This window comes from Brachyistius frenatus, unplaced genomic scaffold, assembly GCF_029030835.1.
Source record: "Brachyistius frenatus isolate BFR_SWC_R1_liver_20210118 unplaced genomic scaffold, ASM2903083v1 Contig_76, whole genome shotgun sequence".
NCBI lineage: Eukaryota > Metazoa > Chordata > Actinopteri > Embiotocidae > Brachyistius > Brachyistius frenatus.
The window spans coordinates 1857789-1871732 of record NW_027210675.1 but is presented as its reverse complement, the minus strand read 5'-3'; the positions used below and the strand labels follow the sequence as shown (position 1 = coordinate 1871732).

The window sequence follows — 13944 nt, the reverse complement described above, 5'->3', positions numbered from 1 at the left end:
GGATTTAGCAGCCACAAGGGAGCAACAATAATCCCTTTAACCAGCGGTGCTGTGTTCACTGGTGAGCTTCTGTTTGCTCTCTTCAAGAATGAAGAAAATGTTACAAGTGAAGCCATCCGTTTCAGTCTATTTCCAGACTGACGGCTGGATTTTCGACCGTCTCAACAAGTAGACACAACATGTGAGAGGAGCCAAATTCACTGCTGCCGTTTTATTATTGATTTCTAGCTGCCCAGCTGCTTGGCGCCTCAGCCACGTCCACAGCTCCTTCACACCATCAACTGTACAGCTATAGGAGGAGTGATGCAGTATCAGCCCTGTGAGCCTAGGTGTCTCTTTTTCCTTTACAATTAATCAATGAATCAATCTATAAATCAATATCGTCGCATGTCCAGAGAAATTATCTAACTGGCCGTTCCCACTTTGACATTTTGTCCTGACACAGTGGAAAAGCACAGGCGTAAATAATAAATGATTTTCATTTGGCTGCTTCGGTTGCAGGGTCGTGTCCTGGCACAGTCCATGTTGGCTAACTGGCTCACCGTCATGGCTTATTGGGGCACTGTAATCGTTACATGTTTAAGTTGACTTATCCCGACCCACCTTCTGCCTGAGCAGACATGGTTTTAGTCCAAATGATTAACATTACCTGCATTAGATTTCCCTCAAATTTATTAAAAGCTTTCAGAGTTTAATAGAGTTTGGGTTTAAATATTGTGTTATAAGAACCATAAATAGTAGCACAATCAATTACTGATGTCACGTTTTCCAAGATGCATCCATTATCTTTTCATTATGGATTAATTTAGCAGATACTTTCATAATTGTTCGTTTTGTCTTGAAAATGTCAGAATGTTGGAAAAAACTTTAATTGCAGAGCCCAAACCATTTTGACCAACAGTCCAAAACAGTTCACAGTGAGATCAAACTGAGAAAAGCAACCAACTGTTTGACTGACTCACTGATGAAGATCACGACACGTGATTGAAAGCCCCAGGAGAAGCTAGTAAGCGACGTTGACTTCAGATTACTTTGTCAAATTACTATTTGAAGTGCGGAAGGGACAGAACAACGACCCGAGGCACCAAACTGATCTTCAACCACGGTGTTGTGTATAACGATCAGTTTACACCCCTCGCTATTTTTTTCACTGTATCCCGGCAATAATACTATTGAAAGAAGGTAATAAAACTGCTTCCGTTTCACATTTCCCCTCTCAGCCATCATCCCCGTCACTGCTGTCTGCGTGCTGACCAGCAGAGCTGAAATGGTCCGGGCGTAATCTCGGGAGAAGACGAGCGAGGAGACGAGGGAGAGGTTGGCAGTGCAGAGCAGAGAAATGCACATTCATGAGCTGTCACGACTCATCATGCTGGCCGGCCTCCCGCTGGCCAATCACACAGATGAGCGCACCGTGGGCATGCAGCTGGTCCGACGACCGACACGTACTGTTGACGAGCACGGTCCGAAACGCTCGGGCACGCGGTGAGGACAGAAATACAGCGGCGGTGAAAGTGAAATTAGTTTTACGTGTACGTTTTTTTTTTCAGTTAATAGTTTGTTGTGAAAAGTTGCATAATACAAAACATGTTAAATATTTATCAGGCCCAGGTTTTTCTTCCCAACAATGTGCAAAGTATTTGCAGTAATTCCTCTAATGGTACAAAAGCCACAAGTCTGTAACGCCACGATGCAAAAATGTTGGACACAACAACGTACGATGTTGCCGTTTTTAGAGCCTCGCGAGCATATTTCACGGCAATCCACCCATTTGATTTCTATATTTTGTGCCAATAAGTAGATTTTGTTTTTACAAATGTTGGCACTATACAAGGGCAGCATAGTTGTGTTGTGCTTTGCACCAAGAAGGTTCTGGGGTTGAACCTGCTGATCAGCTCTGAAGGGAGTTTACTTCCTCCCACAGGCCGAAGACGAGTGTTTGGTTAATTGTTGATTCTAAACCGGTTGTAGGTGTGAATGAGAGCAGGAAAGATTGTTTGTCTTTCTGTGTTGTCCGACCAAAGCATTGAGTCTATATAAAAGTGTTCGTAGCTTCAGGTCTGTAAAATGGTTCAGATGCAGAAGTGTCTTCAGCTGCAATACCACCGAGTGCCACTAGAGGTCGGCTCCAAAACGCCTCCGGCTCCATAGACTCCCATTCAACTTCTCTCATCAAATCCAAAGTCAATAAAATGTGTCCATCAGTTATCTCGGTGTTGTTAGCTAAAGTCACTCCTTCTTATTAGTTTTCTGGAGGTCCATCTGAAAATAATCCCTCATTCATTAGAAAAGAAGATTCAAAAAGACCTGTTTTTGGGGGCGTGTCTGTTTGATTGACAGGCCTTTGGTGCAGTGAGGTTACAGCTATCGGTGGGCGGGACGTAGTATCGTCAGGTTTCCAATCAGATCGGTCAGATCCACCGCTGGCTCCTCCCCCAGCTCGTCCAAATATGGTCACTTCCTGTTCCAAACCGCTCCGAACTAGCAAAGATGGTGACGGACAGAATCTGAACTAGAGGATTCATAAACCAATAGGTGACGTCGCTGTTGGTTGCCGCTCAATTGCACCTTGTATGTTTTCTGACTGAGCGTCTTAAAAGAGGTCATTTATAAACCCAGTCAAATGGTCTCTTTTGTAAATTTTAGGTGTTATCACTTTCCAAATTACAAAAAGTCTCTCACACACACACTCAATCACACACACACACACACACACACACACACACACACACACACACACACACACACACACACACACTCACTCACTCACTCACTCACTCACTCACTCACTCACTCACTCACACACATTCACGCCTGATCAGTGGTAGCTGTTTCAGAGCTAACCTGCTCCAGGTGCAGACACCCCACTGTGGCGTCACAACATTCCTCATACGCAGTGAGTGATGTCAGTGGCAGGAGCTCACCAAACCCACAACGCCTCCCAGGTTAAACACACACAACCCTCCTGCCAATCACACACTGATGGAAACATTCAGAGCTCGGCAAACACCGAATAATATCAGTACTAAAGTCTGTGACCCGTCCAAGTGGACGCTGATGTTGGTCCCTTTTGCATCTTTAAACAATGATACAATTATAGCAACAATCACGACTGCCAACATTAGATTATTCATTATTGTGGATCCACAGTTGCAATATGAAAATAGAAAACAGCGTGCAGCCATAACAGGTGGGTGTCAGCTTGTATGTGAAAATTGGAGGAGTGTCATGAGACAACGCTGCTCATCTGCTATGACACTTTCCCTTTCTGATCTACGGCCAGATAGAAGTGGCCCACCCAGGTCTCTACCCTAAAACTGCTCATACAGTCCCTTTCACAACATCCTACCACATATTTCTGGACAGTTTTAGCCATTTACTGGGAGAACATTGACAAAAAAAAAAAAAAAAACATCCATCGCCATTAACTTGTTGCACAAGACATATTAGCTTTAAAGGAATATTTTGAATGTCATGCAAAGCTACAAGGTCCGTTCCACTGCAACCCGGTAACACGGCAAAGCGTGAAATAAACACGCTGGTCCATGACAGAAAAATGGGAGATAGCCACGTTTTGGGCGTGAAAGTTACACGTTTTCCAGTAGTGGACAAAAATGAAACCTAGTGAATGCTTAGAGCCATGTGATTTACAGGAAAATGAAACTGTTGGAAAAATCACATGGTTGGGATTAGGAGAAAGAACATGGTCGGGGTTTGGAAACAAAAAAACACATAAGAAAAACATTGTCAACTCCTGGATTTGAACCTCGTCATCCCGCATGACAGTGTGGCTTCTAATACCGCCAAAAAAATGACTCAAAACCTCTGTCGCGGAACCTTGGTCACATGATCCCCCGTCACCTTACAGGTACGTGTGTGCAAGTTTTAACGCTTTCAAAACGTGCAATTTTCACACCTAGACAGCCCAAGACGTGGCTATCTCCCGTTTTGCCCTAGTGGACTGGCGTGTCTATTTCACGCTTTGCCATGATACTGGGTTGTCTACTTCACATAAGATAATTCAAATATTTTCTGCTCATTCATTAACATCCAGAAGAAAAGTAAATATTTCCACTACATCATTACTGATTTCATGAATGAATGTCCCAGCGCATTAATCACTGGGTGCTGCAGCTTCTTGGCAGTCGTCAGAACGGTTGGGGGCTTAATTTATCACTGAGCTGATGTCGATCACTGATCCCACAGACAACATGTCGGATCAGCCTTGTTCTCTCTCCAAGACGTCAGGCAGCAGAGATATGATCAATGAGCTTCCACTAATCCGCCTGTTCTCGTGCTCCAACTTATTGAGTCTTCTCCTGTTGTTCATATTCTGCCCGTGCAGCGAGGTCGTGATCCCACTCACTGATAGGAATGCATCTGATTTCAGAGGGAGGACAGACGGGGATTATGGGTAAGGGAGACAAGAGATGATGAAAATTGTTTGAGGGAGGACGGACAGGGAAGCAGTCATTTACTGTTATGTCCCGCGGTGAGAGGTCACGCAAGCCCAGTGCAGAAATAACCACAAGCACAGGACGTATTATGATGCACAAGTCGTGTTGAATATTCAGTCTAAACTGGTGACTCACATTCAGCCATGAAAATCTGCATGAAGCAGAATGTACAGACAACAGATGGCTCGTTGTTTACGTTCCACTCGTTCATGGGAGCCCGACCAATACTGGATTTTTGGGGCCGATATTAAAGAGTACTGGAAATATGATATTGTTTTATATTATCAATTATAAAACACACACACACACACACACACACACACACACACACACACACACACACACACACACAAAGAATGTTTTCTAATCTTCCCTCAGGATGTTTTTCTACCCTATATTGTTAATAAAAAAAAAAAATCATGTCGGTGCATATCAGCCAACAGATATGTTAAGATATATATTATTGATTTGGTCAGATCTGCAAAAAAATTCTATCAGTCAAAATATTGGTCTCGCTCTACTGTTCATAACATGTACAATATATTAATCAGTCCCTTCAGGAAATCATGTTGAATGAACATGAATTAAACAGCATCTAAAGCTCTTATTTTGACAGCTGATGTAGTCGTTTCTATATTACAGTCAAAGACTGTCTGTTCTGGAAAGCCGAGACACTTTTACAATTTGTTTTGTGACTTTTATCTCCATGGTTTTCTAAGTTCATTAAATAAATTAAAAACGATTAGAACTAAAATATTTCTGTGATGTGCGGCATGATTATTATCAAAGGAAGTGATTGTGTGTTTATTCCTTCATCAGGCAGTGCTTCAAAAAACTAAAACATTTTTCTTTTTCAACTTGCAATTCCAGCAATTTTGAGCAAAAAAACTCACTTAAAACTCTGCAAATCATATCGTCATTTTTGGGAAAATCCACCGCAAAATCAAACATTTTTTATAACAACAATCACAAAAAAATTCCACGAAATCCTGGAGGGAGTGAATGATGTCCAACCATCCTTCATCCATGAATGATTGCTACCATCAGGCCCTTTGTCGACGGCCAAAGAAATCCAAAAAAATACATTCTGGTAAGAAAATATGACTTCAGTGTTTTATTTTCCAGCTGCCCTCCATCCAAGGAACAAAATGCCCTGAAAACCACAAGCCAGGAGAGCAGATAAATACCAAGGACAGAAAATGGAGGCAATTTCTAAGCCTGCTCTGTAATATCCTCAGTGGCCATCAGCAGAAGACAGAGAAAAGTTAAACCCAAGCATCATTCAGCACGGAGAACAACTCAAAGGATGCACTGGAAGCGAACCTTTAGACCGGCGAAGTGAACCTTTAGACCCGAGAAGTGAACCTTTAGACCGGAGAAGTGAACCTTTAGACCGGCGAAGTGAACCTTTAGACCTGAGAAGTGAACCTTTAGACCTGAGAAGTGAACCTTTAGACCGGAGAAGTGAACCTTTAGACCGGCGAAGTGAACCTTTAGACCGGAGAAGTGAACCTTTAGACCGGAGAAGTGAACCTTTAGACCGGAGAAGTGAACCTTTAGACCGGAGAAGTGAACCTTTAGACCTGAGAAGTGAACCTTTAGACCTGAGAAGTGAACCTTTAGACCGGTGAAGTGAACCTTTAGACCGGAGAAGTGAACCTTTAGACCTGAGAAGTGAACCTTTAGACCTGAGAAGTGAACCTTTAGACCGGAGAAGTGAACTTTAGACCTGAGAAGTGAACCTTTAGACCGGCGAAGTGAATCTTTAGACCTTTAGACCTGAGAAGTGAACCTTTAGACCGGCGAAGTGAACCTTTAGACCGGCGAAGTGAACCTTTAGACCGGCGAAGTGAACCTTTAGACCAGCGAAGTGAACCTTTAGACCGGCGAAGTGAACCTTTAGACCGGAGAAGTGAACCTTTAGACCGGAGAAGTGAACCTTTAGACCGGAGAAGTGAACCCGCAGACCGGAGAAGTGAACCTTTAGACCGGAGAAGTGAACCTTTAGACCGGAGAAGTGAACCCGCAGACCGGAGAAGTGAACCTTTAGACCGGAGAAGTGAACCTTTAGACCGGAGAAGTGAACCTTTAGACCGGAGAAGTGAACCCGCAGACCGGAGAAGTGAACCTTTAGACCGGCGAAGTGAACCTTTAGACCTGAGAAGTGAACCTTTAGACCTGAGAAGTGAACCTTTAGACCGGCGAAGTGAACCTTTAGACCTGAGAAGTGAACCTTTAGACCTGAGAAGTGAACCCGCAGACCGGAGAAGTGAGTCTGCAGACCAGAAGTCACTGCTTTGAATCAGCAGGTCAGCGAGGATGCAGAGGGGGATTAAAGTGAATGAGTAATGCTCCCTATGTAGCTTACTGTTGAGACACCCTTGCGCAAGGCACTTAATCTTCAGCCAGTACCAACCAAGCTGATCACAGCAGAAGATGAAAACAGAGAGAGATTCAAAGATGACATTTTACAGCAGAATGATTTACTGGCCCTGTCTGTCTGTACCATATCATAAAGTAGAAATACACTTGAATAAAGGAAGAGCTTGACCACAGTTATGCTATTTTGCTACACTACTTACACTTAGAGCAAAATGTCAGGTCTTTAACTGGTGAATCAGCATTAATCCCAGGAGAACTGGCTCTGTGTCAGCTGTGATTACTTTCCTCCTTGGGTTGACTTTCCCTCCGCAAACAGTCGCTCAGCAGACGGCCCAAACGTGAGACGTGAGGGATGAAACCCGTCTGGGACGTCAAATGGATGGAAATAAACAAAAGCAAATGTAAAACCCCTCGCTGGAACAAAGTTGCAACATAGCGGCCATTTTTTTGGAGCAGGGGAAATGAGAAAGTGAGATTAAGGATGGATTGGCGGAGAGCGGCTGCAAAGAGGGAGAGGAAGAGTGCGAGGAGCAGATGGTGGCGGGGAGCCAGACGATTTAAATCTTCCCCAAAAAACTTCAAAGCAAATCACTGGAGCACAATAACTTCATTCTCCTGTCCTATTTTGCATGCAGTTAACGTTTTATAGTTCAATCCACCAGGAGCAAAAAAACACAACGTGGCTGGAGGAGAAAACAGGAGGATGGCTTGATAGCCCGCCAGGTCAACTGGGACTCTTCCAGCTTATTAGTCTGTTTTAATTATTTCTTTCTGACATTTTTTATGAATTATTCAAGATTATAGTGACATCTCTGGCATATGAATAATACAAAGTCACGTGAGGAGCTCTACAGGATTAACTCTGGATCAGTCCCTGGACTTAGATGGGGACAATAACAGAGAAAAGAGATTTATAAACTTAATGGCCCATTTACAAAGTTCATAAAAATGTCTTTGGCAGCAAGCGGCATATCACTTTTCCCGCGTGGACACAGCATCAGGAACACTTTTCTGCGTCTACTGCACTCAGCTGGTGATCAGTTTGTGTGGTAAAAAGAAGAGAAGGAGACCAAATCTGCCTCCAGTGTTTGTTGCCAATTCCACACACTCCTTCAGATTGGTAGGTTTATTCCCACAATAGAGCAGAGACAAAGCGAGTACTGTTACCGAGGGAATCCGAGGGCCTGGGAGTTATCAACAGAGACTGCTACAGCCATTAACTGACAATTAGGTTGTTATAAAGGAGATTACAGCCAGATGAGAAATGAATCTGTCCTGTGAAGAAGAGGAAAACATCCAGGACTTTGTATCTCACTGACTGTATCTTAAGTCTTTTAAGTCAATGTATGAGATGCATATATTCTGATCTCAAATGAGCCTCGGGCTGACCTCATTAACATTTGGATTTGATACCATAACTGGCTGCAGTCCAACTTGCACTCATGAGGGACTGGAGGTGTTTCTGTCCACACAAACATTAAGCAGTGCGATTGAATGGTTCCCGGCTGCGTGGAACGCGGCCTCAGCTCCTGTCATTCATCTGTCTGGGAGGCACATGGCCTTTCAGCAGTTGTCAAGGCTCGTTACCATGACACTTTACAGCCCCGTCACCCTGGCAATGCTGCTTATCAACCAGCCACAGATAAGCTGGCATCAGCCGTACGCGTGGTGGGACACAACACAGGGGAACAAACTGACCGGCATAATATATACATGGTTATCGTCATGGTTTAGGAATGTGCTCCGGCCGGGTATCTTTGACCTTAACAGTCGGGACGAAGCCGCCAGCCGTGTGCTGCTAAATATCTGGGCAGTTCACTTTAATAGCAACGTCTTTTTAGTTTAAAGCTCAAAGGCTTCGTTCAGACTGCAGGCAAATCACACTCTTTTCTCAGATCAGATCTTCAGGACTCCACGCTGCTTTTTTGCAAGCAGATCAGATTTAGTGTGTCCTGATGTCACCAACCTATCTGCATGGGTTGCTGTGGTAACAACGTACGCACAGCTACGCTGGTTGACGCAATTTTACAACACGGAAGTTGCCGGCACGGAAGCGTCAGCAGACAGTTTATTTCAGCTTCTGGTCGTGGACTGTTGGTATCTTTGTCCTCTACAGCGTGAAAACCCACTCTTTCAGCCAGCTCTGCTAAAAATGACATCTCACCTTGTGTCGCGTTGGGAATGATGCAAGAAATCCGATCTGAGCCAGAACAGTGTCCGGACAAGGTCTTTTTTTGGAGCCAACCCCTAGAGGCACTCAGTGGTATTGCAGTTGAATGCACTTCAGCTTTGGCCTCATTTTTCAGACTCGGTAGCTACGTCCACTGTTGTTTTCAGTCTATGCTCCTCATGCTAACTTTGTGCTTTGTGACTATATCACCTCACTTAGTCCTTCATCGTAATTACTCGGTCCACTAGAGGGCGCGGTCACAATGAAGATAACGGCGTTCTTATTGGGCTTATTGGGTCATTTTTTTCAGGGATGAAGTCTGCATACTGAACTAAAGTCAGTTGTGACAGGCACCAGGCTGGCTGGTGAAATTTTGAAAATGGCTGACTCCACCAGTTTGCACCCAACAGCCAATGTGCCAAAAGGTTTGTGTTGTCCCTCAGGCCAAACAACACACACAAAACGCACACGGAGCCATGAGCACCCTGCATGACTCGGCTTCAAGCAGCTGGGACCGTCACTCGCTCACACACCTGTTGCACACTACAGACACACAATTCTCCCTCTGAAAAACAGCAGGGAAACGCAACTTGTGTTTAAAAGCCACAACCGCCTCGTATCCTCTCCGCTCCATCGGTGGTCATGTTCAGTTTCAACACCGCTCCGATTTAAGGGGAGATTCGCTCCGAGCACACGCGAGAGGCTAAAAACAAATAATGAGAGAGCTGTTAAAAAGAACGAGGGAGAGGAGTGGAAAATGAAAGACGTGAAAAGTTTGCGGTTTCCATTCTAGGACACAACATGTGGCTGAAACAACTAAAGCTATTGTTAACCACAGTTTGAGTTTGGCCTGCAGAGAGATTCCAACAGCTGGATTCCATTAAGGGCTTTCTTAAAGGGGGCCGGCCTCATCCACGCTGCACGTCTCACTTCTGAACACATACATTGTCAGATAATGGATGAAAGAAAAGGAAAGAAAATCAAGATCACACACTTCCATTGAAGACGTTTCGACATCGGAGCTTTGTCTGCCCGGAGGAGAACATCACCAACATGCAACAGGAAATATGGGAGTAAATCTGCTGCGCTGCGTCAGCTATGTCAGACAGCATCAAGTAAAACCAACACTTTTTGCCTTTTCCGCAACCTCGTTCTTAAGGACACATCACTGGGGGGAGGGGAGGGACGTCTGAGGAACGACGTACAGAGAGAACGTGATGAGGAATAGGGTTAGGATTAGGGGTTAGGGGTTAGCATCGGATTAGGGATTAGGATTAGGGTAGGATTAGGGGTTAGGGTTAGGAGCGAGGGTTTAGGATTAGGGTAGGGTTAGGATAGGGTTAGGGGTCAAAGGTTAGGAGCTCGGGGTTAGGATTAGGGTAGGGTTAGGGGTTGAGGGTTAGGAGCTAAGGGTTAGGATAGGGTTAGGGGTTGAGGGTTAGGAGCTAAGGGTTAGGATTAGGGTTAGGATAGGGGTCAAGGGTTAGGAGCTAAGGGTTAGGATTAGGGTTAGGATAGGGTTAGGGGTTAAGGGTTAGGAGCTCGGGGTTAGGATTAGGGTAGGGTTAGGGGTTAAAGTTAGGGTTAGGAGCTAAGGGTTAGGATTAGGTGTTAGGGTTAGGGGTTAAGGGTTAGGATTAGGGTAGGGTTAGGGTTAGGAGCTAAGAGTTAGGATTGGGGTAGGGTTAGGATTAGGGTTGGGGGTGATGAGGAACGCACCGTTTCACTGTCTAAAGGAGAATAAAGTAAACTAACAAAGTTTTCATTGCCAGGGCTAATCCCACACCTTCAAATATACTGAGCACTCCTCAGAGGGCAGACAACCTCATGTTCACTGGGAAATAAAGGACTCCGTCCATGTTGCAGACAGAACCTCAGACTGAACATGTGGTCCAGTGTTGGAGAGCAGCAGACTCACATGATGCATCCACTGTCACTTGTGATAGGTTCCTCTGACACGTGTCATGAAGTCTCCGTGTTTATGTAGCTATGATATGGTGTCATCTAGAAAATAGACTTACACAGCCTGGCTGTCTTCTGTATGTATTTGCCATTCTCCATGTTATTCCCAGTGTGTGTGTGTGTGTGTGTGTGTGTGTGTGTGTGTGTGTGTGTGTGTGTGTGTGTGTGTGTGTGTGTGTGTGTGTGTGTGTGTGTGTGTGTGGGGGATGGTGGGAGGAGGGGGGGTAAGAGGGGGTGGACAATCATAATGTGCCATCAAATGCTACCCCATCACCACCATCACCAGTGCTGAAAGATAATCCCTTTTTCCCTTTTATGCAGTGTGGGAGTAGCAGCAGGAATGAGCGCGCGCCATTCCAAACCCATGCACGTCCTCAAATGCAGCACAAACGTTGTAATGTTGCACGCGCCTTATGGTGTAACACAGCTGACAATACTACCCCCCCCCCCCACACACACACACACACACACACACACCACCACCACCACCTCTAACAGGGCTAACACGGCACAGCACGCGGGCACCGCACACCGTCTGTTCGTCACGAGCTGCCAGAGAGACGTCTCAAAGCAAAGCTGATGTAAATGACATTTCACAGCAACATATTCAGCGGACACTTGTCAAGTCAGTTTTGCCTCGCGCCCCCAGCAGCTCCTCCTCGCGCCCCCAGCAGCTCCTCCTCGCGCCGTTCCTCAACTCCCGACTTTCCTCCTGTTCTCGCCCACCGAGCCTCTCTTCTATCATGCTTTTTTTTTATTATTATTTTTTTTATTTTGTTTTTTTGTTTTTTGTACTGAAGACAATTAGGAGCTCCTTACCTCATTGTCCCAAGTGTTGTCAAGCCGAATATGTCGCCTTGCTCCTTCGGGTGTCGAGCGTCGGGTGACTTGTTTTGTAGTTTTCACAAAAAAGTTCGCCGCTCGGTTCGACGCTTTCGGGACGAACAGATGGACGAAGAATCCGCCGTGAGACGAGAGGTTTCACAGTTTGCAGGCTCTCAACAAAAAAAAAAACCAAAAAAAAAAAAGTGCAAGAAAAAGAAAAGAAAAAAAAAGAAAATGAAGACGTAAAAAAAAAAAGAAGAACCAGTCGATTCCTACATGATCCAGAGCATCGCGGCTCCGCTGGTGGCGATGAGTCGCTGGGGAGAAAGTGGAGGATCGCGGCGTTTCTCGGGCTTTTCTGGCGCACTCGGGTCGGAGTGATGCGGCGCTGTGCCGCTCGGATGCCGCTCTGCTGCCGCTGCCTGCTGGAGGCAACACGTGCTGCGTTCAGGGGCACAATGTACGATGCTATTTTCATGTTCTGCAGGCGCATACACAGCACAATATAACTGAAAATAACCTTTCATTTCCTTTCGCTGAATCTGGCATAACGCGAGGCAAATTGGAAATTTTTTTCTTTTTTTCTTTTTTTAAACAGGCAAATTTAGCCAGTGGAAGGTTTTTGGAACCAAAAAAATAAATCGCAAAGGTTTCTGGTTGCTTAAAACAAAGTTGACACAATGACTGGATTGCAAGAAGAAAAAGAAGATAAAAAAAAAAACATGATGTCCTTTCTTTCATTGTAGCATGTAGATGATAACACATTGCCCCCCCCCCCCCCTCTCCCTCTCGGTCGTCTTTCATGTGCGCTAGATGAAGTGTGTTATTTCGTACGGGACTTGAATGCAGCAATTGACGCAGCTTGTCGGACGTAGCACGTATGGGTTGCCCCTGACAACTGAGTTGGATAAATTGCTGTTTTTGTCTTGGATGTTGAGCTGTGGAATAAAAATATAACCAAATGTTAAAATGGCTGGATGTGTTTCCCTCTCTTAGAAAAAACGAACCGAGCTACACATACAGAACAAAAACAAAGATGACATAGGTAGACAGTTGAAGTTCAAACTGAATTTACACTTTACCCAAAATCCAAGTTAAAGAATGATGAAGCTTTTTGCTGGGATCACCTGGTGGTCATGTCGATGCTGCATTTAACTAGAGGGAAATTAGGGAGAAAATTAAGATGTTCCCAATTTAATTTATTCTCTTTCTTAATAAAGAATCTACAAATTAACAGAAATGACAAAGACAGGAAATCCGAAGTTATAGTTTAATGGGTCTTCTGCACATTAATAATAATGTGCCTCATCACTGAGGAGGCATTTGACACTGCGGTTTTTTAAAATTTAATGCAATCACACAAAAAAGGATCTTTTAACATGTGGGGGGGATAAAAAATTCTGTCCTCCCTATAAAAAAAAGAGCTGGTGTGAGAGGACAGACGGGAGCTGACGTCCTGCTACAGGTGGCCCCTTGACGCAAGCAGTGATTTAAGCGTGTGTGTGTGTGTGTGTGTGTGTGTGTGTGTGTGTGTGTGTGTGTGTGTGTGTGTGTGTGTGTGTGTGTGTGTGTGTGTGTGTGTGTGTGTGTGTGTGTTTCTGTGCATGTGTAAGGGAGGGGGTGTATGTTAGTATGTAGATGTGGCAGTTTGTGCTTATGTGGTCAAAATGCTGACCCTTGACCCTCAGATTTTTTTTTTATCTCAATTTTTTAAGATTTTTTTTTTTCATCCTGACATCCCCATGAAAGACACAGAGATTCACTTTCACGGGCTCGTGTTTCTGTTTTAAGCGTGCTCCCGCACACCTGCTCGCATGTGTGTGTGTGTGTGTGTGTGTGTGTGTGTGTGTGTGTGTGTGTGTGTGTGTGTGTGTGTGTGTGTGTGTGTGTGTGTGTGTGTGTGTGTGTGTGTGTGTGTGTGTGTGTGTGTGTCGTGTGCATCATGCAGCAACCACATCATTAGTTTAATGGCACAGCAGCAAGTGAAGGCAGCACTACAAGTCACTTATCCACAGAGGGGACAAAAGAGGCTTATCAGAGCCGAGGACTAGTCACACTGTTTACTGCCAAAAGTTAAAAACAGCGTTTCTTCCTTTTTAGTTCAGGGCGATACTACGACGGGCGTGTCTATTTCACGCTTTGCCGGGT

At 44.8% G+C, this 13944-nt stretch overlaps 1 protein-coding gene across 1 annotated transcript in view; it reads right to left on the bottom strand.

Annotated features, from left to right (window-relative positions):
- enah (ENAH actin regulator) overlaps positions 1–12192 on the bottom strand; it is a 125291-nt gene extending 113099 nt beyond the window's left edge. Inside the window, exon 1 of the mRNA XM_069708576.1 lies at positions 11791–12192. Within this exon, the coding sequence (XP_069564677.1) occupies positions 11791–11795 (5 nt within the window). The 5' untranslated portion in view covers positions 11796–12192. The remainder of the gene's footprint in view (positions 1–11790) is intronic.
- Between the last annotated feature and the right edge of the window lie 1752 nt (positions 12193–13944).